Genomic DNA, 26832 nt, shown 5'->3' with positions numbered 1-26832 from the left:
GTTCCTCAGTGGAACAGGCTTCCTCGGGAGGCGGTAAGCTCTCCTTCCCTGGAGGTTTATAAGAAGAGGTTAGATGGCCATCTGTCAGCAATGCTGATTCTGTGACCTTAGGCAGATGATGAGAGGGAGGGCATCTTGGCCATCTTCTGGTCACTAGGGGTGTGGAGGGAGGAGGTAGTTGTGAATTTCCTGCATTGTGCAGGGGGTTGGACTTGATGGCCCTGGTGGTCCCTTCCAACTCTATGATTCTAGGCTCTGTCTGTCAGCTTTCCTATCCTAAAATGTAATTCCCTCAATAAAGGCAACTTGATCTTTGATCAGTGCGTCTGACCTTTCTCTGCGTACTTAGCCTACTCTGCCAACAGTTATGGATGCCAGCCCATCATGTGAATAGTGAAGGGGATACTCACAACGTGACAGCCCTAATGCATACAGTGAGTTCTTCCAAATTATACTTCCAGGGGTACAGGGTGCTGAGACCCATGGGGAGCAATGCCTAGCCCAGTTCTTAGTACCATCTGGATAGATCTTCATTTCTGGGAACAATAAAAGGCCATCTGTACCAACTTCTTGTTAGGGGTTCAAGCAATCCTCGAATGCTATCAGTGATCATAAGGGTATCCTCTAAGGATGAAAGATACTGTCCTTTCCTCCTGTACTATCATGAGCAATCAGAACAGCACATGGGCCCAAGATCACCAAGCTGAAGACTTTATCTGATCTATTTATCTGATCTATTTTCAGTTCTCTTAAGCAAAAAAATCAGCTACCATGGAAGATAGCCTTGAGAATAATACAAGGTGAAACAGCAATAACAAATTGCTACAGCAAAAAATGACTCCTGATTTTTAGGGTGTGACGGGAAACTGGGAGATCAGATATTTAAGCCCCTGCCCATACCCCTGGAGGAACATGATTAACTTTAACAACTTACCGCAAACATTTTAGGTTTGGTCTAAGGACCGTAATAATAAATTTTCAACAACTTACCGAGCGATCCCAGAACAACAAGAATAGTTAAGATCCAAACAACTACTCTTGAAATGTATCTGATTATCACCATCATGATCATGGAAAGCACTGCAAAGAAGCAAATGAGAATAAAAAGGATCATTTATTTAAAGAAGAAATTGCTATGAAAAACATATGAAAGTAATATAAAGGACTTCCCCTGAAACAACTCACTAATACATTAGTGATGTTTCTGCATTCACTACAAGTACTTTACTCAAAAACGTACAGGCTAAGTTGCATTATATTCAAATTTGTGACTTGCCAGTTAAATAAAACGAACCCTATATGAACATTTATACACCAAGATATGAACACTCAGATGTAGACACAGTATATAATGAGAGAACAAATGCAACATGTTAGAATGGCGAGTTTCTTTTCATGAGTTGAATACACATTGCACAACTCATGGTGAGCACAACCCAAGAGTTGCATGCAGACGATGCATGCTTGGCAAGCATAATTATCATGATGAGAATGAATTAAGATGTTAAAATTATGACAAGAAACACATACTACTTAATCTTTACCTGCCTTATTCACAAGAAACCATTTAATAAGGTTTTTTTTAAACAGTCTTTTATGCCATTCTATTATTTGGAACTCTACAATCTCAACTGTTTAGCACTCACATTGCATCATAGACAAGATGCCCACTATAAACTTAACTGGTTTGGAAAAGCTTCAAATTGCTTCAGGAGTGTGCAAGTAGGAGAAGATATTACTTTCTGAGTGAACTTGGCTGATCACATTATACAGAAATGCTCCTTGAAGTTTAATTGAATGAAAGTTATTGTGTATATGTGTGTGTGCACATGCATGCCATTATAAAGTGTCTGAAAACTCACAGATAGCTGGTGAACATCAACAACATTAAAGTAATTCTGAAAATACTAAATGAATACTAAAAAACTGGGGAAATAGTTGTTTTTGGACCTCATGACATTCATTTTGGGTGTCAGTTTTCACACGTGAATGCTAACCTTCACCCACACTCTGGAAGTTGATTTTCTGTTCACTGTAAAATATATAAAGGTGTGAAAATTTGGAGAAGACTTTTAGGTGAAAGGGAAGGAAGTTTGCCTAGGGATGCTCCAACACCTGGTACGGCTAGCATCCTGTTTGACAGCAGCAATCAGGCAGCTGATTAATCAACAGGCCATAAAGCTGTTTACAACCTGCTCACATTTTTTTTTTTGCAGAAACAGGCTATATACAACGATCAGAACTCAACTGGCAGCTGAGGAGGAATCAGTTGGGAGTCAGTGTCTGATCTCCAGCTGGGGAACTTCTCTCCACACTAACTGACAGAATGAGTCTGCAGAGAATAGGGGCAATCTGTTCTTATTCTCTGCAGCCCAAGCAGACAGCTGGTGGGGAAAAGAAATCTGCTGCTCTCTCAACTACCGCCTGAAACTGCTTGAGCTGCAGAGGACAAGAGCAGTCTGCTCCTCTTCTCAGCAACCCAACCTGACAGTTCAGGGTGGAGGTTGAAAACAAGCCAATTGCTCCTTGCTCAAACAGAGAGGGTGATTGGCTCGCCTGTGTTCAGCACAGCTGAACAAGGTATGCTGCTGTTGAACATGTTCACAACAAATTCACAACATAATTAATTCTGTCGAATTGACCAAGCAGTATTTATCAGCAAGGATCAAATGTTTATGCAATATCAACTTCATAACCAAGTTGACTATGTAAGTTCTACTGTTCTACTGCTACTCCAATAATGGTGCTTCATAAAGCTATCTATGAATCCTAATGTTATCAACGAACAAAAAAATACAATTGCCTATGGTGCAGTGGGTGCTGGAACAGGCAATAAGTGAAAACCAAACTAACAGAACTTTTCATTGTCTCGTCTCTTGTTCCATATAAAAAGAGACTGGCTAATACACTATCAAAATGTGTAGAATTTGTAGAAATGCTGAAGGAACCTTTTACTTAGTTTTTATTATTTAGGACCTGTTGCCCCTGAATGCTGGCAGAGATCAAACATTAGGATTAATTCATGCCCAAACACTTGTCACCTAGTAAGTCAAATGGAAGTCTGGTTTGATAAAAAATAAATTCATAAACTGCATTTTAAATTGTTTGTCTCAATTCTCTGCCTGGGAGATACAACAGTGTAAGAATTTATTAAAGAGGCAGCTCTTATTTAACCTGCTATGACATTTAAATTAATGACAAACTCCTCTCATAAAACTAACAAGATCTGAACTAAATCTGAAACTTCTAAATTCATTTAAGTATCTGTGGTTAATTTTAATTAGATAGCTACTGAATTTTTACACTTTGACACAAAAAGCATGCTTTTGAGGGATGCAAAGAGGATATTAAAAAATCCTACTTTAGACTTTTATGTCTTTTTTATGTCTGTTGCAGTCATTGCTCCCCCAATCTGCTACAATGTCAGCAGCATTCTTTAACTTTTAACAGGGCTGCTCATTTCTCCTTCAGTACATGTAAACAATGTCATGGAGTCACAAAACCAATGCAAATCGACTAGATGCTGACCTCAGAGAAGGAAAGTGGTGTTACGTGGCCTTACTCTGAAGTCCTGATCTGGCATTGGAATGTGCACTTGACTCTGCATCCCGCTGGGAGCCCAGTAGAGTATGCAGGCTGACAACATGCACTCTTGGATGCACATTCTTGTGTACATCTGGAAGGAGACAATCTGTTTTATTGCTCTATGGTTGCTTCACTGTGACAATACAGCAAATTTGGGAGCACTGGCCAGGCTGTCAAGAGAATGGGGGGTGCTATTTTGCTCCCCCAGTGTTGTTCTGTTCAAATTTGTATTTGTCTGAGTAAATTTCCATTGGTGGGGTTAAAAAGTTAAAGACAAGCTTGTTAATTTTTTAAAATTAGGTTTTGGTTCATTTGTGTAATAGAAATGAACACATACTAAAGATGGACCTTTTCTTCTAACAAAGAACAGCTTTTTATTGTCTTACCGCTTCCTTCATAAAACATGTAATGTTGTGATTATGTACAAATTTTAATGTACAAATTAAATGTAACCTATTTATTTTTAATGGCACACCTTGCTCTTCCTTTGAAAAGCCTGGAGAAGTTTTATGTGGTCTCGCCCATCCAGGCAGCTTACAGGCCAAGACCTGTTTAGCTTATGGCTTCTTATGTCTTGAGACCATTTTGTTTTAATCAGTTAAAAGCAGATGATTAACCAACTAAGATTCTTTGAACTGGTTGGCAGATCTACTTTTGATGCAAATCCCTGAAGATTGAACTATCCATGTTCCCTTAGCAATGACAACCCAAATTAACGGAGAAAGCATACTGAGAAGCTTATATACAAGGCTTACATATACCATGGGCTGGTTTGGCTTGTTTTAAAGGGAAGCAGAAGGTGTAGAGATTTAATTTGGCAGTGAGACTGAATGGCGTTCAGATCCCCACATCAGTTAAGCATAAGGAGAAAAAGTCAATGCACACACATTTTTAAAAACACATTTAATGCAGCTGCTGGATAGGAAATATAAAATTAGAAATAGTTTCCTAACAAGCTTAATACTGAACATACTGTGTTTTCATATTGTGGGGACAGAACGTGTTCACATTCTCCTGTTGCAGTACTATTATAAATAGCTAGTAATGAGAAAAACAATTACCTAGTGATAACAAGCAAAGTCCCAATATAATCTCTCTGCAGGTCATTACTCCACTAATCAGCCTGTGCAAGACACTACTGTCACTGACAAAGGTGATCAGGGCCTCTGCAAACTTGGCATAGCAGGAAATGTTCACAGGAGCACAGCGATGGAAGAATGGAATAGGTGCACTGGTGATACAAGAAAAAAAATCAGAAAAAAATTACTCCTATGTAATATAAATGCCACATCAACACACAAATGGAAGGTGAATTGATGCAGTACACTCCACCCTCATAACACTCTAGTCTGGAGTTGCAAGATTAACATAAACGTGCTGCTATAGATGAGGATGGCTGTAATGGGTCATGATGCAATCCTTAAAAATCAAGATACTCTGAGAAAAAAGAGGGTGGAGTGCACGTTTTGATGTCTCCCCCCCACCACCATCTCAAAAACAAACCAGAACAGCCCACATTCACCCCAACACACACAATTTGAAAATACTCCACTAATTCAACGTATCACTAGACAAGGCATATTTGTCTACGACGGAGAGGTCTTGAGGTATTTCCAAAAGGTATTCAGACTTGCAGCAATGGTGAGCCTCTAGCAAGCAGACTTCTAAAACTTATGGATGTAACTGACACAAGGCTGCTGCTTGCTTGGCTCTCCTTACAAACAACAGGATTCAACAGACATGATGGTACTGTGCATGCCAGGATCCAAGAAGATCCTTGTATGTGACACTGAATGGTTGCTGATTTCCAGCTATTGCTCCTCACGCAATAACTGAACGCTGTTGCCATGGGTCTCCCGATTTCCGTGCAGCTTTGGGGGTGGGGGAAGCTGAGGTGGAAAGAGGGATTCCCCCCCCCCCAGAAAAGTCTTGACGCACACATCGAATACTGTGCACAGCCTTAAAATCCTAGTCACAGAGGATAAGCCAATTGCAGACTGATTTCAAAAATGTTCTCCCTGACTTAAACAGAGCAGCCAAGTTTTATACTGAAAGGTTACCAAGAAGCAATTGTGATAAAACTAAAAAAACAACAACAACCAGTTTATAGTCAAATAAGGATTCCAAGAGTAGACTTTCTCAACATTAGTTCCATTTTGATGGTTGACTCTTATCTATTTGACTGCATTTTATCTAACCCCTCCACCCAGGAGGTCAGGGCAGTATCCATGGTTCTCCTCTATTCTATTCTAATTGCACTAAGAACTAGGTTAGGCTAAGAAAGAAATTGGCTCAAAGGTCAGTCAGTAAGATTCATGGCTTAAGGGAGGATTTTAACACAGGTATTTCCGGTCATAGTTCAGAATGCTAACCGCTATATCACACCAGCTGTGAACATATTCTGACCTACCTTGGCTAATTAGAAAAAAAAATTGGTTTTTATATGCCAACTTTCTCTACCACTTAAGGAAGAATCAAACTGGCTTACAATTCTCCTTCCCTTCCCCTCCCCACAACACATACCCTTTGAGGTAGGTGGGGCTGAGAGAGTGCGACTAGCCCAAGGTCACCCAGCTGGCTTCATGTGTAGGAGTGGGGAAACAAATCCCATTCACCAGATTAGCCTCTGCTGCTCATGTGGAGGAGTGGGGAATCAAACCCAGTTCTCCAGATCAGAGTCCACCGCTCCAAACCACCGCTCTTAACCACAATACCACGCTGGCTCTCTTAATTACAGCATGTGTTGTTGGTTTAAGGCACTGCTCTATCTGAACAACTGTCCAATATTTCCAAGAGAGCAGCACGGGGGCTGCCTTCCCAAGCACATTCTTCTCTACCTTTAACTTTTGCCAGGAGTAATCCAGGGCTGAGATTAGGCCAGTACAGAGTACTGGTAAGTAAGCGGTCAGAGTGGTACCTCCCACTTTCTGCTTTGAGCCCCCTCAGAAAGAAAGAAATATCAGTTAGTTGTTTTCATTCCTGGAACTATCCCATACCCAAATTCTAGACATAGGAATTATACTTTGCAGATTTAACCACAACTGCCTGTTGGGTTGCTCAATAGGCAGCATTGCTGCTGCCAACACTTATACTAGACTGTCAAGCCTGTCTATTTTTTAATTCTCTTTTGCTCAGAGAGAACCTTTTTTACATTTTGATGCACCAGACACTCATCTTTCTAATTGGAGCCAATGAATAAAATCACTTTTTTCTATTCCAAAGGCATTTTCTTTAACCTCTAGGTTATTCTCTCTCAAAATCAGTTCCCACAGTCATACTTGTCAGGTTCACTAAGGCTAAGACAAACAGGGTATATAATGCCTGCAGGGTCATCAATTTTTAGTCAGAGAGGGGAAGTCTGAACTTGTTCTAATTAGAATTTTCTAAAATGCTAAAACCTTCACTTCAAGGATGCAGGATAGAAGCTGCTGACTTCAACCTCCCTTTTCCATGTATTATTTATCACTTACAAAGACCCAACACTCTAAAGAGAATTACCTACAGAGAGTTATTGAATAATTAGTAGCCCAAATTGAAAGGAACTCATAACTTGCTAAATCTAGAAAATGTTTTTTAATCTACACTTTTACATACTTGACAAGCTGTTTTAGACTTTAAGGCACACTTCCAAGGCACACAGTGTCCTTGAATATTCAGACACCTTGGAAAAGAAAGCTAAGAGGTCTAATGACATAATAAAACTATTCCTGGTCTGTGAAACTTCAGGTTACAGGTGACAGAAGAGCCTGATCAAATGTTCTTCCACCTAAGAAAACCTTTCTGCATATTGACCTTCACTCATTAGTGTATTTTCAGGGGAGGGTTGCCATCTGACTTTAGTATTCAGCATGGTTACTTAATTCCACATGATGTGTCTAGTATCTGGTCACCCTTGTGAGGGCAGAAAGGCAGGATATAAATTTGGTAAAACAAAATAAACTCTGGGTTGGGAAATTCCTAGAGATTTGGCTGTGGCACCTGAGGGCGGGGCTTATGGGGTGCCCTCAGAAGGGGTATAACTAGGGTTGCCAGTTCCCTCTTCACCACCAGTGGGAGGTTGTTGTGGCGGGGCCTCAAGAGGGGTAGATTTGGGGAGGGACTCCAATGCCATAAAGTCCAATTACCAAAGCAGCCATTTTCTCCAGGTGAACTGATCTCTATCGGCTGGAGATCAGTTGTAACAGCAGGAGATCTCCTGCTGCTACCTGGAGCTTGGCAAACCTAGGTATAACATCATCAGATCCACCTTCCAAAGCAGCCATTTTTCTCCAGGGGAGCTGACCTCTGTACTCCAGAGATCGGCTGTAATTCTTGGGGATCTCCAGGCCCCATCTGCAGGGTGGCAACCAGACTTCAGGGAAATATTCAACGCGCAGCTGAAAGTTCTGATGTTGCCAAAAGTCCGTAATCATGAATTTTCCAGCTCATAATGCTCAGTTGCAATACGAACCAAGCGCCCACTCCCCGATTCTTTTCTAGCTCGGAAAGTAAACTGAGCTTCTGGACACATGCAGGCTGACAAGGTGCTTTGGAGCATTAAAACCACTTTGAGGTTTTTTTTAATAAAGTACTATATATTCAATCAATCAATAGGGAGCTTTTTAGGGCACCTGAGTACTCAGCAGGAATCCTTAATTCCACATAAAGTGACTAGGATCTGGGTGTGGTGGGTCCTTATGCCTGGAATCCCGCTGACAGCACGCTAAAGTAAAATACTCCACTGTTGAGAAAAAAGCCATTATGTCTTCCCCAAATACAAGGTATTGTTTGTAGAAAGCAACATATGAACATATAACACATAAGACTTTTGACACAAAACTCATAAAAACCCACTGAAGTCAAAGAGAGGGAAGGAAGGTTTTCAAGCATAAACTTAGATTTTTTTCTGTGTCAATTGTGGATACTGAATTAAAGATGGAGTTAATTGTTCTGCCTTTCCAGCAAATATTAACTATTTCCATTGCTGGAAAATTTGTCCCTATCTTTGAGAGAGGCTTCTGTCCCAAACCTAAACAGATTACATTTGTCCCTTTTGATACCACAACAGGAGTTACTACCTCAAAAATAAGATGCAAAACAGGCATCTTTTTATACTCCCCATCTATTAATTTCAAAACTAGTTCCTCATAATCTCTAGAACACCTAATAAAGAAATCTTCTATTCCTATGCAGAGTCATTTACTAGCAGGCCATGAAAACCATCGTGCTTTTCAGCTCCCTGCATTTTAATGCCAAATTTATGTAAAATAAAAGCCAGGATCCAACCAGCTGCCTAAGATTGTGCAATGGGCTTGTGCCAGTCCAGTGGAATTTAGGACTTGTTTTCTTCAAGCATCTGACCCCATTAGGGTTGCCAGTTCTGGGTTGGGAAATACCTGGAGATTTTGGGAGTGGAGACTGGGGAGGGGAGGTACCTCAGCAGGGTATAATGTCATAAAGTCCATCCCCGCAAAGCAGCCATTTTCTCCAGGGGAACTGATCTTGGTCATCTGGAAATCAACTGTAACAGCGGGAGATCTCCAGGTGCCACCTGGAGGTTGATATCGCCAGACCCCACCCATTCCAAATCCCTTCTGTTTCAAAAGCAGTTTTGCAATGTAGTGGGGGTGGGGCGATACTGTTGATAGTGAACACACCTATCCAAAGCCCCCCATGGCTGTTGGAAGTCGTTTCATAGGTCCTAAAATCTTTGACATTTTCCTTTCAGACAGGCAAAATCCTAATGCAATCAGGGTGGGTGGAAGCTGCCTTATACTGAATCAGACCCTTGGTCCATCAAAGTCAGTATTGTCTACTCAGACCAGCAGCGGCTCTCCAGGGTCTCAGGCAGAGGTCTTTCACATCACCTACCTGCCCAGTTCCTTTAACTGGAGATGCCGGGAATTGAACCTGGGACCGTCTGAATGCCAAGCAGATGCTCTACCACTGAGCCACAGCCCCTTCCCTAGAGCTTGCCTTGTTTTTTCTATTTCTCCCCAATTTTAATGCAGTTAGTTATTGTATTAGGCTACCTTCTGCTGAAGACAATGATTATCATGCACATCTGAAACTACCTGGTTTTATGAGTAGGAGACAAAAAATTAACTTTGCTATAATGAATAAAAAAATGAGGTCAGCGGTTACTACATGATGTCTTGGAATAAATGGGACTCTTGAGAATCATGAGAATCTAGCACATGAGCCCAATTTCTATTTTAGTAGCTTTGACTCAGGGAGGTACAAGATGCCGTGTGCCTCTTTAATAAGAAGCAATATAATAAATTTATTACAGCAATCCTCTGTGTTTTTATTAATGATTGTTGATTAGATGCAGGGATATTACATGTTTGAACAGAACCGAAAATTCTCTCAGCTATGACTTCTCATTTAATAATGATCAGAACTCAGTAAGGGTGACTTTACAGTAAACAAGAGCAGGTATATCATTCTTCTTGCATACTAGATCAATTCTTTATTTTCAGCATGATGCACAAAGGTTTAAGAGGACAGAAGCTGAATCTCAGCACTGGCATATTAAAACAAAAACTATTTCCTGGGTCTGTAAAAGAGAGACACGCCTGAAGAATACTAAAAATTCTGCTCCATGAAACTTTCCTTTTCCTGGATTCTGGGGCGGTCCATTCTTGAAAAGGGCTACATAAGGCTCACGTAAGGATCTCACTGACCTCTGGGCCAACTTTTCTGGCAAGTAATACTGGGAGACATGGAGAGCCTCACGCATATGTAAGAGTAGCAGAACTTCCAGGAGGCCCCAAGTACCTTAATTTCTTCAGCCTTTTTGTAGTGCTTAACATGTCATATGGCAATAGAAAAGAGCAAGAGCCCAGTAGCACCTTAAAATTTCTGGCAGGGTATGAGCTTTCATGAGAAACAGCTCACTTCTTCTGAAGAAATGATCTGTGACTCATGAAAGCTCATACCCTGCCAGAAATTTTGTTAGTCTTTAAGGTGCTACTGGGACTTTTGCTCTTTTCTGCTGCTACAGACGCACCAACAAGGCTACCCATCGTGATCTATGTCGTATTGCAAAAGAAACCAGAGGAAACCCCAAGAACAGCAACTTAGGCCGAAAACGCACGGGCACTTACTCCTGTCCCCGCCCAGTCTCCTCCCTGTTTTCCATTTTCAAGCCAGACCAAATTCTCGCAAACGGATGAGACCTCTGATGCTGCTGGCCGAGCGTTGTGTCGACCTAAAATGAACCCGTCTTAGCGATTGAGGATCCAAACCGTTACCCCTGGCTCGCTTCAGATGAACAGGAGCCTATTATTCCGGCGTCACGACGTCCAGCACACCTCCAAACCCCTCCCTGCGCAACCTCACCCCCTTTTGTTTCCAATTTTTTTGAAAAGTGGGAGCACAGGGCTGTCATTGGTCAGTGAGTCAGTGAGTCGGCCAATTACCACTGGGAGCGGGCTTTGCTGAATGGCCAGGAAGTGCGTGTCTCCGGCGTTTTCTGTTTTGATGGGCAGATCAGCACGCTGACTCGCCATGGATCAAGAGAGGTTCTGCGCAAAGATTGTCCCCCCGCCAGGTTTGAACTGATCCTGGCTGGAATGGGGAGGACACTGGGAAGAAACCTGAGTAAGTGCCCGTGCGTTTTCGGCCTTAGTGTGCAGAAATTGACATGGGAGACTCCAGTTTCACATCCTCAAAAGAGAAAAGCAGGAAGGAAGTGAAGGAGGAAGAGTGGGAACATCTTTGATGAGCATTGCTTATATAAAACTTGGGTGTGGACAGAAATGTGAGCCTTTGGACACAAGCTGAAGGACAGAAACCAAATGTCTCTTGGCCCTTTACCTCTTAGTCTGTGGTTTTCAGCCTGTGTCTTTAATCCAGCCAGCCAATGAGTCCAGAAACAGCCTGATATGCACTTGTTTATTTTACTTTGTTTGTGTGCTCTGATTTATTTGTGTATTGTTTTTCCTCTTGCAAGCCACTTTGAGGGAAGGGGAGGGAGCATAGTATACCGTCCTGTCAGATCTTGGAAGCTAAGAGGGGTCAATACTTGGATGGGAGACCAGAAGAAGAGTTGGTTTTTATATGCCGACTTTCTCTACCACTTAAGGGAGACTCAAACCGGCTCACAATCACCTTCCCTTCCTCTCTCCACAACAGACACCCTGTAAGGTGGGTGGGGCTGAGAGAGCTCTAACAGAGCTGTGACTTTCCCAAGGTCACCTAGCTGACTTTGTGTGGAGGAGTGGGGAAACAAGTCCAATTCACCAGATTAGCCTCCACCGCTCATGTGGAGGAGTGGGGAATCAAACCCAATTCTTCAGATCAGAGTCCACCACTCCAAACCACCGCTCTTAACCACTACACCATGCTGGCTCTGCAGAGGAAGACTCTGCAGAGGAGGACAATGGCAAACCACCTCGGCCTCTCACTTGCCTTGAAAGCCCCTGGCTGGGGTTGCCATAAGTCGGCTTGCGCCTTGACGGTACTTTACGCATACACACAAGCCACTCTGGATCCATTTGGGAGAAAAGCGGGGTATAAATACTTAAATAAATAAGAACATTCTAAGTTTGCTTAGACACCTCCAGTGCCACCCTAAGCAGAATTACACCCTTGGCAAGACCAGTCATGCCAAGGCAGAATAAACCGAACCCAGACAAGGCAGAAGTGATGCTGGGTGGGAAGGCTGGTGTCTTCGAGAGATTGGGTTCACTTACCCTGGATGGAGGGGAGTTGGCTTTTGCAAGTAGGTTAAGAGCTTGGGGGTACTCATGAACCCAGCCTTGCTGTTCGAAAAGCAGGTTGGTGTAGCAGGCGAGGGAGTTTTCTACCACCTGTACCTAATTTGCCAACTCGCTTTTCTCCTAGACTCAGTTTTGCCACCCTAATCCATGCTTTTGTAGTCTTAGAGGTGGATTACTGTAATGTGCTCTACATTTGGCAGTTCCTCAAGAAAACTCAGAAATGGCAGCTGGTTCAGAATGTAGCTGCCTGATTTACTAGCCAATGGGAACATGTAATTTGCCCATTTTAAAGCAGCTACACTGGCTGCCAGTTTGTGCCCAAATCCAACTCAAGGCGCTGGTTATGACATTTAAATCCCTTTCTTAGCCTAAAACCCACATATCTAAAAGGCTGTCTCCTACCATATGTTCCTGCGTGGCCACTATGGTATTCAGGCTGCTACCTTCTATCTATTGCTCTACTTAAGGTGGCCTGCCTGGCATCAACCAGACTCCGAGCCTTTTCCATTGCAGTTCCTATTTTGTGGAATGGGCTCCCTGAGGAAGTGAGGGGAGCAATATAATTAGAAATTTTCAGGTGGCACAGCAAGGCCATTTTATTTACCAGGGATTCTGATGGGCTGTGGACTGCAGGCTTCTTATGAGGGTGGCCATCTGGGGTTCTGTTTTATTGGTTTTAAACCATAATCCTTTAACCATGACTGGTAAGCCCCCCTTGAGCCATTAAGAAAGGTGGGCTATAAATATTTTAATTAATAAACAAAATTGTGTATTTCAGCTTCCAATACTGTATCCGCTGGTTACAGCTGAAAGGGCCTTTCACTCTCCACTCCTTAGTTTCACGCTTGTAGCAGCTGTACTCTGTCAGTCCTATTTCTAGCTCCCACCCCTTAACACATAATCTCACAATTAGTACAGAGAACTTCCTACCTGGCATTGTTACAAGTAACTGATTATCTACCAAATCTGTTTCCTCAAATCCAACTGAATCCTGTAAGTGCTTGTCCAGAACATGCAGTTTGCCTAATTTTCTGTGCAAGGTGAATTTAACATTCTGAAAACTGAAACCTCCCTCTATAAACTTGCCCAACAGAACATGACTCTGAATGATGAAGCGAGGAACAGAGCAGTGGTTATTTTCCTTCCCACTAACCTGAGGGTTTGATCATACTAGGCAGTTATGTTTCTGGAAAATATTGCATTGGATTTTTTTTTTTAATTCTAAATTCATTGGAATATGATTTAGCAAGTCTAATATTTAGTAAACTAGCCTAAAACAGTAAATGATGTATAATGATTTCCAAAGTTCTTCCAAAAGACGAGAATAGTTGAACAAGAGCACTTGGTTCAGAAAAAATAAATACATAAAAGGCATTGTGTATTTTAAACGAGGTGTGTATTGCATGTGTATCAATGGGGTGTGTATTGCATGTGTGCAATACAAATCAGATTTACACCCCTCTAAACCTTCTGACTACAATGGACTTAAGAAGGGTGTAACTCTGCTTAGAATTGTACCGTATGCAGCAGAAAAAAAGTCTACCCCACCTCACTAATGATAAGCTGGACTGAAGGGAGGTGGGGTAGGGTGGAGATACAGTTGAATAAATTCTGAGTTGACAAGAATTTATCAAATGCACCTCCTCCTTAAATTTAAAGGCCAAATTACATATACTGGACTTCAAACTTAAAAATAAGTTTCTAAATCAGCATTAAAATGAGTTTTAAGGTTGACATGTTTCATGGGGTGTAAAAAAATGTTCACTTGACCTCTAGAAAGTTTCTGTCCTGATGAAGGACAGAACCATAGATGCAAATTAAACAGTTAATTTAATTTTTTTTTTTAAGAATCCAGGCTGTTGAAGATTTTGGAATAGTAACAAGAACAAGATAAAAAATTAAGTATTTGCATAATGGTGCTTAACAACTATTTGCATAATGGTACTTAACCAACCATTAGTTGTTTGGACAGTACTGATTCCTTTAGTTTAAAGTATATATGTGAATTAGTTAGCTTCAAAAAAACAATGAATCGTTTAACCTATGTTTGAGAAAACACAGAGTACCAGCCACAAAGCTGAAAGGATGAGTTACTTGTAGATTACACAGTTAAGCAATGGAAACTAGAGTACAGCATACATATTCTCTAGACTGAGAGACTTGGAGCAGAAAGATTCAGACAAAAACCAAGCAACCAATCAGGTGCAACACAGTGAAATGCAATACATGAAGACATCACAACTGGAAAAAAAAAATCTCACATGCACATACAACCACCAATAAACCCAAGCTACTTTTATAGCCACATAACCAAACAGCACCAAACTCCTTTGAGTTCTAGAAGCAGGAGACTCCTTCATATAACATAATATGTAAGATATTTGCCAGTGAAGTGCATGTGGGATAGCAATTTTATAGAAAATGAGGCAGTTAGAGGGGAACCCCTATGAAAACACCCCAGGACACCATACCGAGGTCCTCAAGTGATATTGCCCTGGCATTAAAGACTTAAGCTTTGACACAAAATTAAGTTCTAAAATAGCAATTACCTCTCTGGAACTGGGAGCTTGGGGCAAAGCTGAGCAGCCCTTGAATCCGTAGTGTATTCAGATGGCTTTAGTTCATAGTTACATAGAGTGGAACCTGTTTAAATGGGGGGAAACAAAAACAAAACAAATTCAAGGACATTAGTTCAGTGCCTAGCATGCCAGTGCCATTAAAAGCAAACTTCAGCCACAGACCTCCACAACATTACCAGATCTTTGGAGTCCAGTGTTCAGCTTATGCAAAAGTACGTATCTCATTTTGGACTTGAGAGGAACACGTAATTTAAAGAGTAGTTTGGGGCCACGTCTACAAACACCAGCCAGAGACTATATCCTGCATGAGAGCTGTAATGTAGAGAATGGCTCATCAAATGCAATCTGGAGGGAACATACGTAGGTAAGTGTACTCAGAAGGAAGTTGAATACTATTAAATAGAGCTCACTCCCAGGAAAGCATCCTTAGGATTGCAGCCTTAGCTATTTAAATTCCTCTTCAGACAGTTTTTGAGTGCTTTCACAGCAAAGCTTCACCATAAGAAAAATGACACAGAAAGGTCACCGCATGATGACATTCTCCTCTTCATAAATTTTCATGCAGATTTTTGCCTCAAAAACTAGTTTCATAATTCAGATCTTTAATACTGTGCTGCTGGGGGGAGGGGGGAATTTAATAGTACCCAAAAGCTATACCCAGAATATTGCAAAGAAATCCTTTTTGAATAGCCAAAGTGACTAAATCCTAGGTATCGAAACAGAAAAATAGGAGAGAATCAAAAGAGACTGCAAGGTGGTAGGCAGGGTCTTTGCAAGGCTTATGGTTCATTTAATCTATTTAAGGAATCTCATTTGCACTTCTCGGGATAAACAGTCCCATTTCTTCCCTGCACTATCAATCCATGCATTTGGAAAAGATCTGAAAAATTGGGGGGGGGGTTGTTTGGCTTGCTTTGTGATAAATAGTCATTAAGGCAAACACAAGCAGGGAATGAAGATACTCCCATTCCAAGTAGCCAGGCATAAAACAAATTTGCTCCAAATTCCTCTATCTCCCCCTCCCTCCCCAAGTCTTTTTATACTGTCTGTATAAATGAACATGACAATACTGACAAGATACAGACAGTTCTAGGCTATTACGAAGGACACTGCCAAGGACCCCCCACAGAATACCGCTGAACTGTGAAATATCAAACCAAAACATCTTATGTATCCATTACAGCTTCTCAAAATTGCATTTCTGTTGAAATAATGGCTTTGGGCTACACATCATCTGGCAGAAATGCAAGAGTTTATAAGAGTCCATTTCTTCATAGCACCTTTACCCATTCACACTTCAGTACCACTAGGATCAGAAGGACTTACGCATAAAAATGCGAGGGATCAGACTGATAATACCCGTGCCTCAAATTACAACTTAAGCTTTGATAGTCACAATTTACATGGATAAAAATGGAATTATTGTCCCCTTTTTGACATTCATGTCCAGGTGACGCCATACTGAATCTTAACAAATTTAAGTCTCTGTCCTTAAACCAGAAGCCACAGTAGCAATTTTTTCTACACATAAATACCAGCCACTCGCTTCTTTGCATGATATATGTTACACTGAAATAGCTATAAAACAGCTGCTGTAAAGTTCATGGATTAAGCTAGAGGCACGGGATATGCAGACATCTTGATCTCAACTCTATTTCACCATTTTCCAAAAAAAAACAAAGCCTCACCATTTACAACCAATTCTTAAAGGCATGTCTTCTAGCCAAATCCAGAAAGCAAAGACTTAATTTCCTTATTTTCAGAACCTCATCTGGCAAGGAAAACTGCTGAAGCCAAGATATTTAAATAGGAATAGTCCCCTGGAAATGTAACTTCAGAATGTGTGGCCACAGCTCCATTTATCATGGTGATTATTTATATCAGGGCAAAAACAAAAAAACATTTAACTTGTTAGGAACCAAAATCAATTTTTTTAGGAGCAAAGGCATTTTTTTGCTGCATTGTATTATCTTAAGGTGGAAATATTGCTAGTAAGGCAAGAAATTATGCCTTTGGTTACTTATGTTTACTGAGGATAATAGACATAAGAACATAAGAAGAGACTTGCTGGATCAGACCAGTGGTCCATCAGAGCAGGGTTGTGGCTCAGTGGAAAAGCCTCTGCTTGGCACACAGAAGGTCCCAGGTTCAATCCTTGGCATCTGCTGTTTAAAAGGACCAGGCAGTAGATGATCTGAAAGACCTCTCCCTGAAACCCTGGAGAGCTGCTGCCAGTCTGAGCAGGCAATACTGATCTTCATGGACTGATGGTGTGATTCAGTATAAGGAAGCGTTAAGTGCATATGTGTAGTCCAGCATCCTGTCTCACACAGTGGCCAACCAGTTCCTTTGGAAGTCCAACAACAGGGCATAAAGGCCAAGGCCTTCCCGTGATGTTACCTCCTGGCACAGGCATTCAGAGGTTTACTGCCTCTGAATGTGGAGATTTGTGAGATCAGTTAATAAAAAAATACTCCTATTTCTCAGTTGTAATTAGATTTATCTGCCATAAAAGGAGACACATTCATACAGCCCAATGTAATAACAGGTAGTTAAGAGACCGCTACTGCCTTGAAAGACAGTTAATGGACATGACCTTCTGAAAACTAAGGTAGGCCATCTCTTATGCTACACAGTAAGAGTGACCCAGCAAAATCAGATCAAGAATCCACCCTGTTTCCAGTGGTTGGTTAGATGCTTCTGGGAAGTTTAAAAGCAATGCATGATTGGCAGTAGCTTTCTGGTGCCGTTTGTTCCTCAGCATTTGGTATTCCAAGGTGTACTGTCTCTGAAAATGGAAATTCTACTTAGCTATCTTAGCTAACAGCCCCTGATAAACCTATCCTTCACGAATTTGTCTAATCCTTTACTAAAACCACCAAAGCTACCAGCCATATGTTGCAGAAGTGCATTGTGTAATTAGGTATTGCATAATTTGTATAATATATATTTTTTATGCATTAAGTATTTATTTACTTAATGGGTTTTTATGCCACTCTCAGAAAGTTCACAAGGCGGCATATAATGAAATTTACAAGCCACAAAATAAATATGTAACGTTTATAGTATAAAATAAAACAGCAACAATATAAAAACAAAAACTGTCAAGGGAAGAACTACAAAATATATTGCTACACATGCCCAGGAATACAAAAACATCCTGAGGATGCCTAAAACTCAGTAGAACAGATAGCAGGCAAACAGATACACAGGGAATTCATATGAGGCTCCAGAATGGAAAAAGCCCCATCTCAGGTAGCCACCTATCTTAATTCAGAAGGTGAAGACAACAGAGTGCTGTCTCTGCAAAAACTCTTATTAGTCAGGTTCATGAGAACAGGCAATCATTTAAGTACCCTGCCCCCAGAATGTTTAATATAAATGCGAGAACCAGCACTTTGGATTGTGCCCAGAAATGAACTGGAAGCCAATTAGATTATTTCAGAACTGCCAGATGTATTTCCAACAGCTGACTCAGCAATCCCACCACTGCCTTCAAATCTCCCTATAGTCCTCAAAGGTACATGACCCAGGGGGATGGAGCACTCACCCCTCCAGTTCTCCAACCAGCCGCCACGGAACCTACCAACCATGTGTATTGTGGAGAGGTCCCACAGCGGGGAAGGAGGGAGGGATGTGTGCCTGCATAGAAGATCCACCAGATGAACAACAGTTACAGTAAGTGAAACTCTGTTTTGCATCTGTGTGGCTTCTATGCAGTCCCACATTGAGAGAGTAGCAAGCTCGCTTACCAGGATGGTGGGTGTGGGAAAGTCACCGAAACAATGACTGCAAGACGGTACATCCCACTGCTGCCTCTCTGGATGAATCCAAGTCGATTGCATAGTGCTTCATGAAGGTAGAAGGGGTCGACCACGTCGCCGCTCGACAGATATCTCGGAGGTCGATTTTAGACGAAAAGGCGACGGAGGCAGCGTAAGCTCTTGTGGAGTGCGCTTTGATCATGTCTGGGCAGTCCACGTGTGCTCTCTCATAAGCCAGGGTAATGGCTGTGGTAATCCACCTTGACAGAGTCTGCGGGGGATGCCCTATGACCCTTGAGGTGTCCACCAAAACAAATGAAAAGGTTATCATCTACCCTAAAGCCCATGGTCCTTTGTAGGTAGAAAAGGACATCTAGGGAATGTAATGCCCTTTCCACATTGGAAGATGGGTTAGGAAAAAACACGGGTAGCATGATATCTTGGGAAAGGTGGAAAGAGGAAACCACCTTGGGCAAAAAAGAAAGCTTTGATTTCAAAACCACCCGGTCTGCATGGAACTTAGTGAACAGATGGGAGTGGCAGAGGGCCGCGAGGTTGCTGACCCTCCTGGCCGAGGTAATAGCTGCCAAAAAGGCCGCCTTATACGACAGTTAGGATAATTCACATGTCGCCAGAGGCTCAAAAGGGTGTTTCATGAGTTGGGACAACACCATGGATAAGCTCCACTGTGGAACAGGTGGAGACACCGGGGGGGGGGTACAGGTTGACGAGCCCCCATAGAAACTTCTTGGAGTGCGGATGAGAAAAAACAGAAAAAGAGTCCAGCTCAACGTGAAAGGCCGAAATGGCAGCTAAATGAACTTTAATAGAGGAGTTGGACAAACCAGAGTCCTTAAGACATAACAGGTAATCAAAAACTGACGAAAGGGGACAAGTAACTGGGGACAACGCTTTGTCAGCAGCCCACAAGGAAAACCTTCCCCACTTAGCATCATATGATCGCCGGGTAGACGCTTTAAGGGAGTGCAGGAGCACCTGGGCCACTCTATCTGACCAGGAATTCACCTGACAATTCTCCAAGCTGCCAGGTTGACCTCGGGAGACCTGGGAGGGGAAATCTCGGAAAGGAGCCTGTATTGCCCCTGGGCCATGGACATTAGTGTTGCAAACCAGGGCCTCCTGGGCCAAAAGGGTGTTATCAGTATGCAACTTGTCCTGTCCGTCCTGATCTTGCCCAGAACTCTGTTCAGCAAGGGGAAGGGGGGGAACAAGTAAAAAAGGTGACCCAACCACTTCATTTGAAATGCGTCCCCCATGGAGCCTGGGTTCGCTCCTGCCCGGGAGCAGAACTGCGGACAGACAGTGTAGTGTTGGGACGCAAATAGATCTATTTGAGGTGTGCCCCATATGCGGAAAAGATGTTGAAGGTAACGTGTGTTGACAGCAAGCTCGTGAGTGTCGTTTGGACATCAGCTTAGCATGTCTGCGAGTGTATTGCTCGTGCCTACGATGTGAATGGTAGTGACAGTGGTACTGTGTAAAATGGCCCAGTCCCAGACCACGATGGCCTCTTTGCAAAGCAAAATGGACCCTGTGCCACCCTGCTTGTTGAGGTAATGCTGAGCGGTGGAGCTGTCAGTTGCGACCTGAACATGCCTGCCCTGGAGGATTCCTGCAAAGGAACAGAGAGCAAGCCTAACGGCACGGAGTTCCAGGAGGTTAATGTGTAAGCCGGATTTCTGGACCGACCACAAACCATGGGCCCTGAGTTCCATACAATGAGCCCCCCAACCTGAGAGGGAGGCATCAGTGAACAAGTGGACCTGCTGGGTGGGAGATTGAAAGAAAACATCCGCCAAAAGGGTAGTCTCGGAAGACCACCATCCCAAAGAAGTGATAACTGTTCTGGGTATAGAGAGGCGTTTATATTGTGGGTCGACGCTAAGGCGGAATGCTCTGAGGAACCACAGTTGTAGTGGACGCATCCGCAACCATGCAAAGGCCACCACAGCCGTGGTGGAGGCCATAAGGCCCAGGAGCTTTTGAATTTTATGGGCCGTTTGGAACAGTTTCCTGGTAAACTGGGTAACCAATTTCTGGATGGAGCGAATCCTCTGGACAGGAAGATAGGTTCTGGCAGTGACTGAATCTAAGCACGCACCAATAAAATCAATGGTTTTGGAGGGGTTAAGCGCGACTTCTTGAAGTTGACCACCAGACCCAGGTTCGCTAGGACGGAAAACATAACTTGCACCTGACTAACGAGGGACTGTTCGGAAACACCGACCAATAGCCAGTCATCTAAGTATGGAAAGATGGCACACACCTTGAGGGCTAGGTGCGCGACCACCGCAGACAAGCATTTAATGAAAGTGCAGGGCGCTGTAGAAAGGCCGAAGGGCAGAACGGTGTATTTATAGTGCTTTCCGTTACATAAAAAACAGAGATAACGTCTACATTCGTTATGGATAGCGATATGGAAGTATGCATCGCATAAATCCAAAACGACGAACCACGTACGCTGCTCCAGAAGGGGCAGGTCCTCTGGAAGTGATAACATGCTAAACTTCCGTACTTTAACGAAGTCATTAACGCCTCTCAGGTCTAGGATAGGGCGTTTGCCGCCCCCCTTTATCGACTAGGAAGAAACGGGAGTAATACCTGCGACCTCGATCATCAGAGGGGACCTCTCGAACAGCTCCTTTTCCCAAGAGTTCCTGGACCTCCTGTGACAATTGGGTGGGAGCCTGCGACACAGTATGAGCAGGGAGGAGGTAGGGAGGCAGGGCTTCAAGCTCTGTAAAGTAACCATGCTTTATTATTTTGAGAACCCATGAATCATCAGTAATGGAACACCACACATCAAAATAACCAGACAACCGGTCCGTGAAACACACAGGTGTATTTAGTCATGCCTGTTTAGGCTTAGGAGGGCGATTGGGGGACGGTCTGGGCCCCTTACGGGGTCTGGGTCTACCCATAAATTTCAGATCCTGCTGATTACTCTGGAAGGATGGGCAGAATTGGGACTGTTGCTGGAAGGCACCCTGATACCTGTAGGGGGGGATGCTTGGTTCTGCCTACCAAAGTAACGAGGCTTGTAATCCGGGGCGGTAGGTGCAATACCCAGGGACTTAGCATTGGTCTTATTCTTTTTAAGACGATCGAGGAATGCATCAGTCTGATCGATGAAGAGCGAGGTGCCCTTGAAGGGCAAGTCCTCGATGCGTGCTCGGGTGTCGTATGGGAGAGCGGACTGCCTAAGCCATGCATGCCTCCAGAGGACTATGGAGGAGGCCATGGCCTTACTTGAGGCGTCGGTGACATGATGCACAGCAGTTAGTTGCTGCCTGGCCAACGTCATGCCTTCTTTGCACTGCTTTGACCGAGGGTCGCTGGTCCTCGGGCAGGATGCTGATCTGTGGGCCGACTCTATCCCACAGGGCATATTGATACCTGGCCACGACGTTGGAAATCCGAAGGCCCACGGCGCTAGACGTGTAGACCTTCCTAGCTAAGGCGTCCAACTTCCGCCCCTCCCTATCTTGGGGCGAGGAGTGCAAGCCAGACCTATATTTGCCCGGTAGGGCTTCGACCACCATGGACTTGGGGGGAGGATGCTGGTAAAGGAATTTGCCGCCCTCACGGTGGATCTTGTAAAGGTTCTCCACCCTTTTTGAGGATGAGGGGACCGATGCTGGCTTGGGCCAGTTAGAATTGACCCCTCCATAATGCTTTTGATCATGGGGAGGGCCACTGGGCCTGACTCTGGGGAATGGAGGATATCCATAATGGAATTGACTGGACCAGCATCATAAGAGCGGAAATCAATATTTAAGACTTTGGCCATACGTATTAGTTGTTCCACGTACAGCTTTACATCCCCCGGAGGGGAAACGGCATTAGTATCCCCCACAATATCCCCTGGTGAGGGTTGTGATGTGCGGGATTCAGACTCAGAGTCCTGTGTAGCGACAGCTTCTGACTCGGAGTGGAGCGTGTCCACCATCAAAGATGAGAAAGGAAGGGGAACCTCATGATGGGGTTCTTGCCTCAGCAGCGGACGGTCTCGGGAATCCTCTCAGCACCAAGAATCGGTGCGAGGAAGATGATGGGAAGGATGATGACAAGAGTCATCACGACGTCTGTGTTGGAGACAGCAGGGCGATCGGCTCCGACGGGTGCGGTGTGGCGTCGAGGATGAACGACGGCGGTCCCTTCTGTGACACCTGGAGCACCTGGAACCGGTAGACATGGAACGCGAAGAGCCGCGTCGGTGCTGAGACTCTCTTCGGCGCCGAGTACGACAACTGCACCAAGAGGCTGATCAGCTCCGCGACGTGAAGCGACCTAGATGACTGGAATCTCCTCAGCGCCGAGCACGACAACAGCGCCAAAGGTTGATCTGCTCCGCAATGTGGAGCGACCAAGGTGCTTCGACGGACAACAGGATCTAGTTCGACGACGGGAACTAGATCGACGACGATGATCGGAAGACGGACGACAGGAAGTATCTTGACAACGGGAACTCGATCGACGACTATGATCGGAGAGACAACGGGAATGGTCGGACAAGCGCGAGGACCTTGATCGGCGCCAAGAATGGGAACAGCGCCGAGAGTATGCTCGGCCCCAGTAGTGTGAATGACTTTGGGCAACACGCTTGGAACCGGAACGAGGCCTCGACGTCGAGCGGCGGGCCAATGAAGAAGGACTGCGGGATTCCGGACTGTCGTAGTTAGACCCACGGTTGACCTGGAGATCAGACTCAGCGGTGGCAGGCTTGGGAGGATTTGGCGTAGTGACGCTGACCTTGACCCTCGGGTCCGGTAGAGGCACATCCTTGTACAGCTGGTTAAGGAACTGCATGAGGAATTGCTGATCATCCTGGGATTCCCTCTTAACTATAGCAGAGGGATTAACCAGGGAATCTCGCGGAGGCGAGTCATCGAGAACAATCGGTGGGGTTGGCTGAAGCAGAGAGACATTGATGGCCACTGACGAAAGGCGCCAAGGGGTTGACGATGCTGGTTGGTTCCGAGGGGATTTGGAAGAAGACAGACGCCGAGGCGCTCGGCACCAAGGAGAGTTCGACGCCGAACGGCGCTGAGGCAACTTCGACGCAGACTGATGACAACGTTCCAAAGTAGCCGGGGCAAGGCACTTTGCAGGCTAGATGATAGACTTGGTCGTCTCGGGTGACCGAAGGGAGGGTTTGTCGTGCTTAGACGTACCTCCAGCATCCAGCCGGGTGTCCCGACGAGAGAGTTTCTTTGCGGGCTCCTTGGAAGACAATCCTTCAGGACCAGCCGGTCGTTTGGAGGTGCCTTCTCCGGTGTTCTGGCGAAAGACTCCATGTACAGATGAGACTTTAAACGATCAGTACGGGCCTTCAATGCTCTGAGGGTGAGTTTAGCACAACTCTTACAAGTGGAAGGGATGTGCCCTTCCCCAAGGCAAAGGAGGCAATCCTTGTGGCAGTCAGACTTTGACGTTTTAGTGCCACAGGAACGACATTGTTTGAAAAGTGGAGCCTTCTTGGACTCCATGATGAAGAGAAGCTAAAGCCACGTTCTCTCTCCGTGGCGGCAGAAAGAGAACTGGAGGGGAGAGTGCTCCCTTCCCCTGGGTCATGTGACCGTTTGGGCGGGAAGGCGACATGTCCTGAGGGGAGGGGGAGCACTTATTCTTTCTTTTGCTAGAAGCTGACAAATCTTATCCGTGGCTGGCCTGCGCAGTCCCAATGTGGGACTGCATAGAAGCCACACAGATGAACTGCTCTTTCAAGGGACCGATGAAATAGTAAGTGGAAAGGTATTACACATTATACTCACAAATAATTACACATTATAATCACAAATTACACATTATAATCACCAGAACAGCCACAGAACTCTGTTCTAGCTACTGTTGGATTGTGCTCAGATACATATTTTTTCACACCTACTTTCTACCAACTCAGCTCCTGGTACATTTTATCTAACTCTTGAGTAAACCAGGGAACCAAACAAGCTCTTGTCAGGTGGAAGGTGGTGCCTAGAAGTGACTGTCTCAACATCTTAAGTCATGACTGATTTCTAAAGACCAACCAGGACCTCGACATAACTGCCAGACACGTCAATAGGAAACCCCTCAAAGACTCTCGGAAATCATCCAGATCTACCAGAGAGCCAGCGTGGTGTAGTGGTTAAGAGCGGTAGTTTGGAGTGGTGGACTCTGATCTGGAGAACTGGGTTTGATTCCCCACTCCTCCACATGAGCAGCAGAGGCTAATCTGGTGAATGTGATTTGTTTCCCCACTCCTCCACATGAAGCCAGCTGGGTGACCTTGGGCTAGTCACAGTTCTGTTAGAGCTCTCTCAGCCTCTCCTACCTCAGAGTGTCTGTTGTGGGGAGGGAAAGGGAAGGTGATTGTAAGCCAGTTTGAGTCTCCCTTAAGTGGTAGAGAAAGTCGACATATAAAAACCAACTTCTTCTTCAGTCTCCAGGGACAGATTACCTGTCCTCCACCCTTAGACAAGTTCCAAGTTAATGTGACTTTAAGCGTCACCAGGTAATGGTCTGCCTACAATAAGTCATTTGAATATCCACCACCACCAGACTATATGACCAGAGTACTACAGTGTGTGACCCACTACATGAGCATAAATATGTTTGGGGACAACCCCATGGTTGCCATGACAGCCATAAAGGCCTGAACTGCTTCAGCTAAGGAGGCCTCAGTATGGACATTTCAATATCCAAAAGCTTTAACTCAGTAGCAAGTCTGAGACTTCAGGTATTGCAGGCAAGGACACGCTTGGGCAGCAGGGTGGGCTATACACCAATGGAATCTAACGCGTCTCGCATGCCCAGCACTAGGCAAATACACTTGAAATACACTTGAAACTGACACCATGACAGAACACTTGGACAGAGACCAAACCCATTTTCCTTCCACAACCTCCAGTTCTGGATGATACAGCCTTTGATGCTAGGGCAACAAAGCAACTGAACAGGCCTAGAACAAATTAGCTATTTTTGCATTATTCATCCAGGTCTGTTTTACATGCCAAATGCACCTCCTCAAATCTTTTCTTCTTGACAGACGTGACACTCAACACCACATTCTGACCTAATGGTTTATTGATAGAGCTTACAGTATGCCTCCAGCTAAGAGAAGGACAGAAACATGGACAGATGTTACTCATCCGATCACCCTATCCTTAACTGGCCTAGCCTTTTCTAACCGCCATCTCTCCCTACCCCAAAGACCAGTAGTAGTGTTTTTGCTAGTCAGTGACTGTATTAATAAATTATTATTATTATTATCAGTAGTAGTGTCAGCCTTCCCTCCCATAACAAAAAAAAGAAAAAAAACTGTCCCCAAACCAAACAACTTACCTCCCACACCAACAGCTGTAGGTAAACTCTTTCCTAACACCGTCTTCAAAAAAGTACAAATCAGAATCCTTGACACTCACAGCACTCTCAAAATGGTGGGATCAACGCCACTAGGCTTGCTCATGCCAGCAGTGACCTTGCTGCCTACAACATGCTCTGAAGCAACACCACCTCCAGAAAATGGCTAATGCTCAGCAGGAGATATCTAGATTCTCTCACAGCAATTCCACTATCGTTGCTCTTAGTTCTGACAAGCATAGCAGAAACAGGAAGGTAATTCTTTGGTCTGTTGGGTACAAAATGATGCTGTGGGCTTTGTATCCAGCAGTGAGCAGATGGACAGTCACAGGCAAGGATCCTTTAAACAAAAATAAAGCTTTATCTAAATTACTTATGCATCCTAGGCTAACCTCATTTGCCCTCCACACTCACCTCCAAGGATGGCCAGACCAAGCTGCATACACAGGCGGCTTCAGTACAAGAATTCCATTGATAATGGAAAGTAGAACTCTGCTCTATGCCTAAGTGATTTCAATAAAGATTTATTTGGTCTAAAAGATTCTTGCCTGGGACTCTCCATCTCTTGTTGACTGCTGCTGGTCAGTATCACTGGGCAATTCAGATGACCTACTGCCTCAAAAATACTTCTATCTTTCTATCTTCTTGCTTAATAACATCTGCAATGATATAAAACTTGACCCTATTTCCAGAATTTAGAATCCACAAATGCTCAGTCTTTTTCCATAGGGAAGCTATGGTTATTTGGGTTGTTGTTTATCAATTACCTTGTACAATACCATCTACAGTACTGGAGGGTCCATAAGTGGGTCCATTTGTAATGAAAGTTAAGATTCC

The 26832-nt window shown here is 44.0% G+C and overlaps 1 protein-coding gene across 2 annotated transcripts in view; it reads right to left on the bottom strand.

Annotated features, from left to right (window-relative positions):
* Window positions 1–26832, bottom strand: part of SLC44A1 (solute carrier family 44 member 1) — a 121894-nt gene that overhangs the window by 40058 nt on the left and 55004 nt on the right. For both annotated transcript variants that reach the window (XM_056848540.1, XM_056848539.1), the window contains exons 5-7: window positions 14840–14933; window positions 4647–4816; window positions 991–1080 (exon numbers count right to left, since the gene is read on the bottom strand). In XM_056848540.1, the coding sequence (XP_056704518.1) occupies window positions 991–1080; window positions 4647–4816; window positions 14840–14933 (354 nt within the window). The remainder of the gene's footprint in view (window positions 1–990; window positions 1081–4646; window positions 4817–14839; window positions 14934–26832) is intronic.

This window comes from Euleptes europaea, chromosome 4 (assembly GCF_029931775.1).
Source record: "Euleptes europaea isolate rEulEur1 chromosome 4, rEulEur1.hap1, whole genome shotgun sequence".
In the NCBI taxonomy this organism is placed as follows: domain Eukaryota; kingdom Metazoa; phylum Chordata; class Lepidosauria; order Squamata; family Sphaerodactylidae; genus Euleptes; species Euleptes europaea.
The sequence above is the reverse complement of the archived record's forward strand: the minus strand, read 5'-3'. Positions and strand labels throughout refer to the sequence as shown.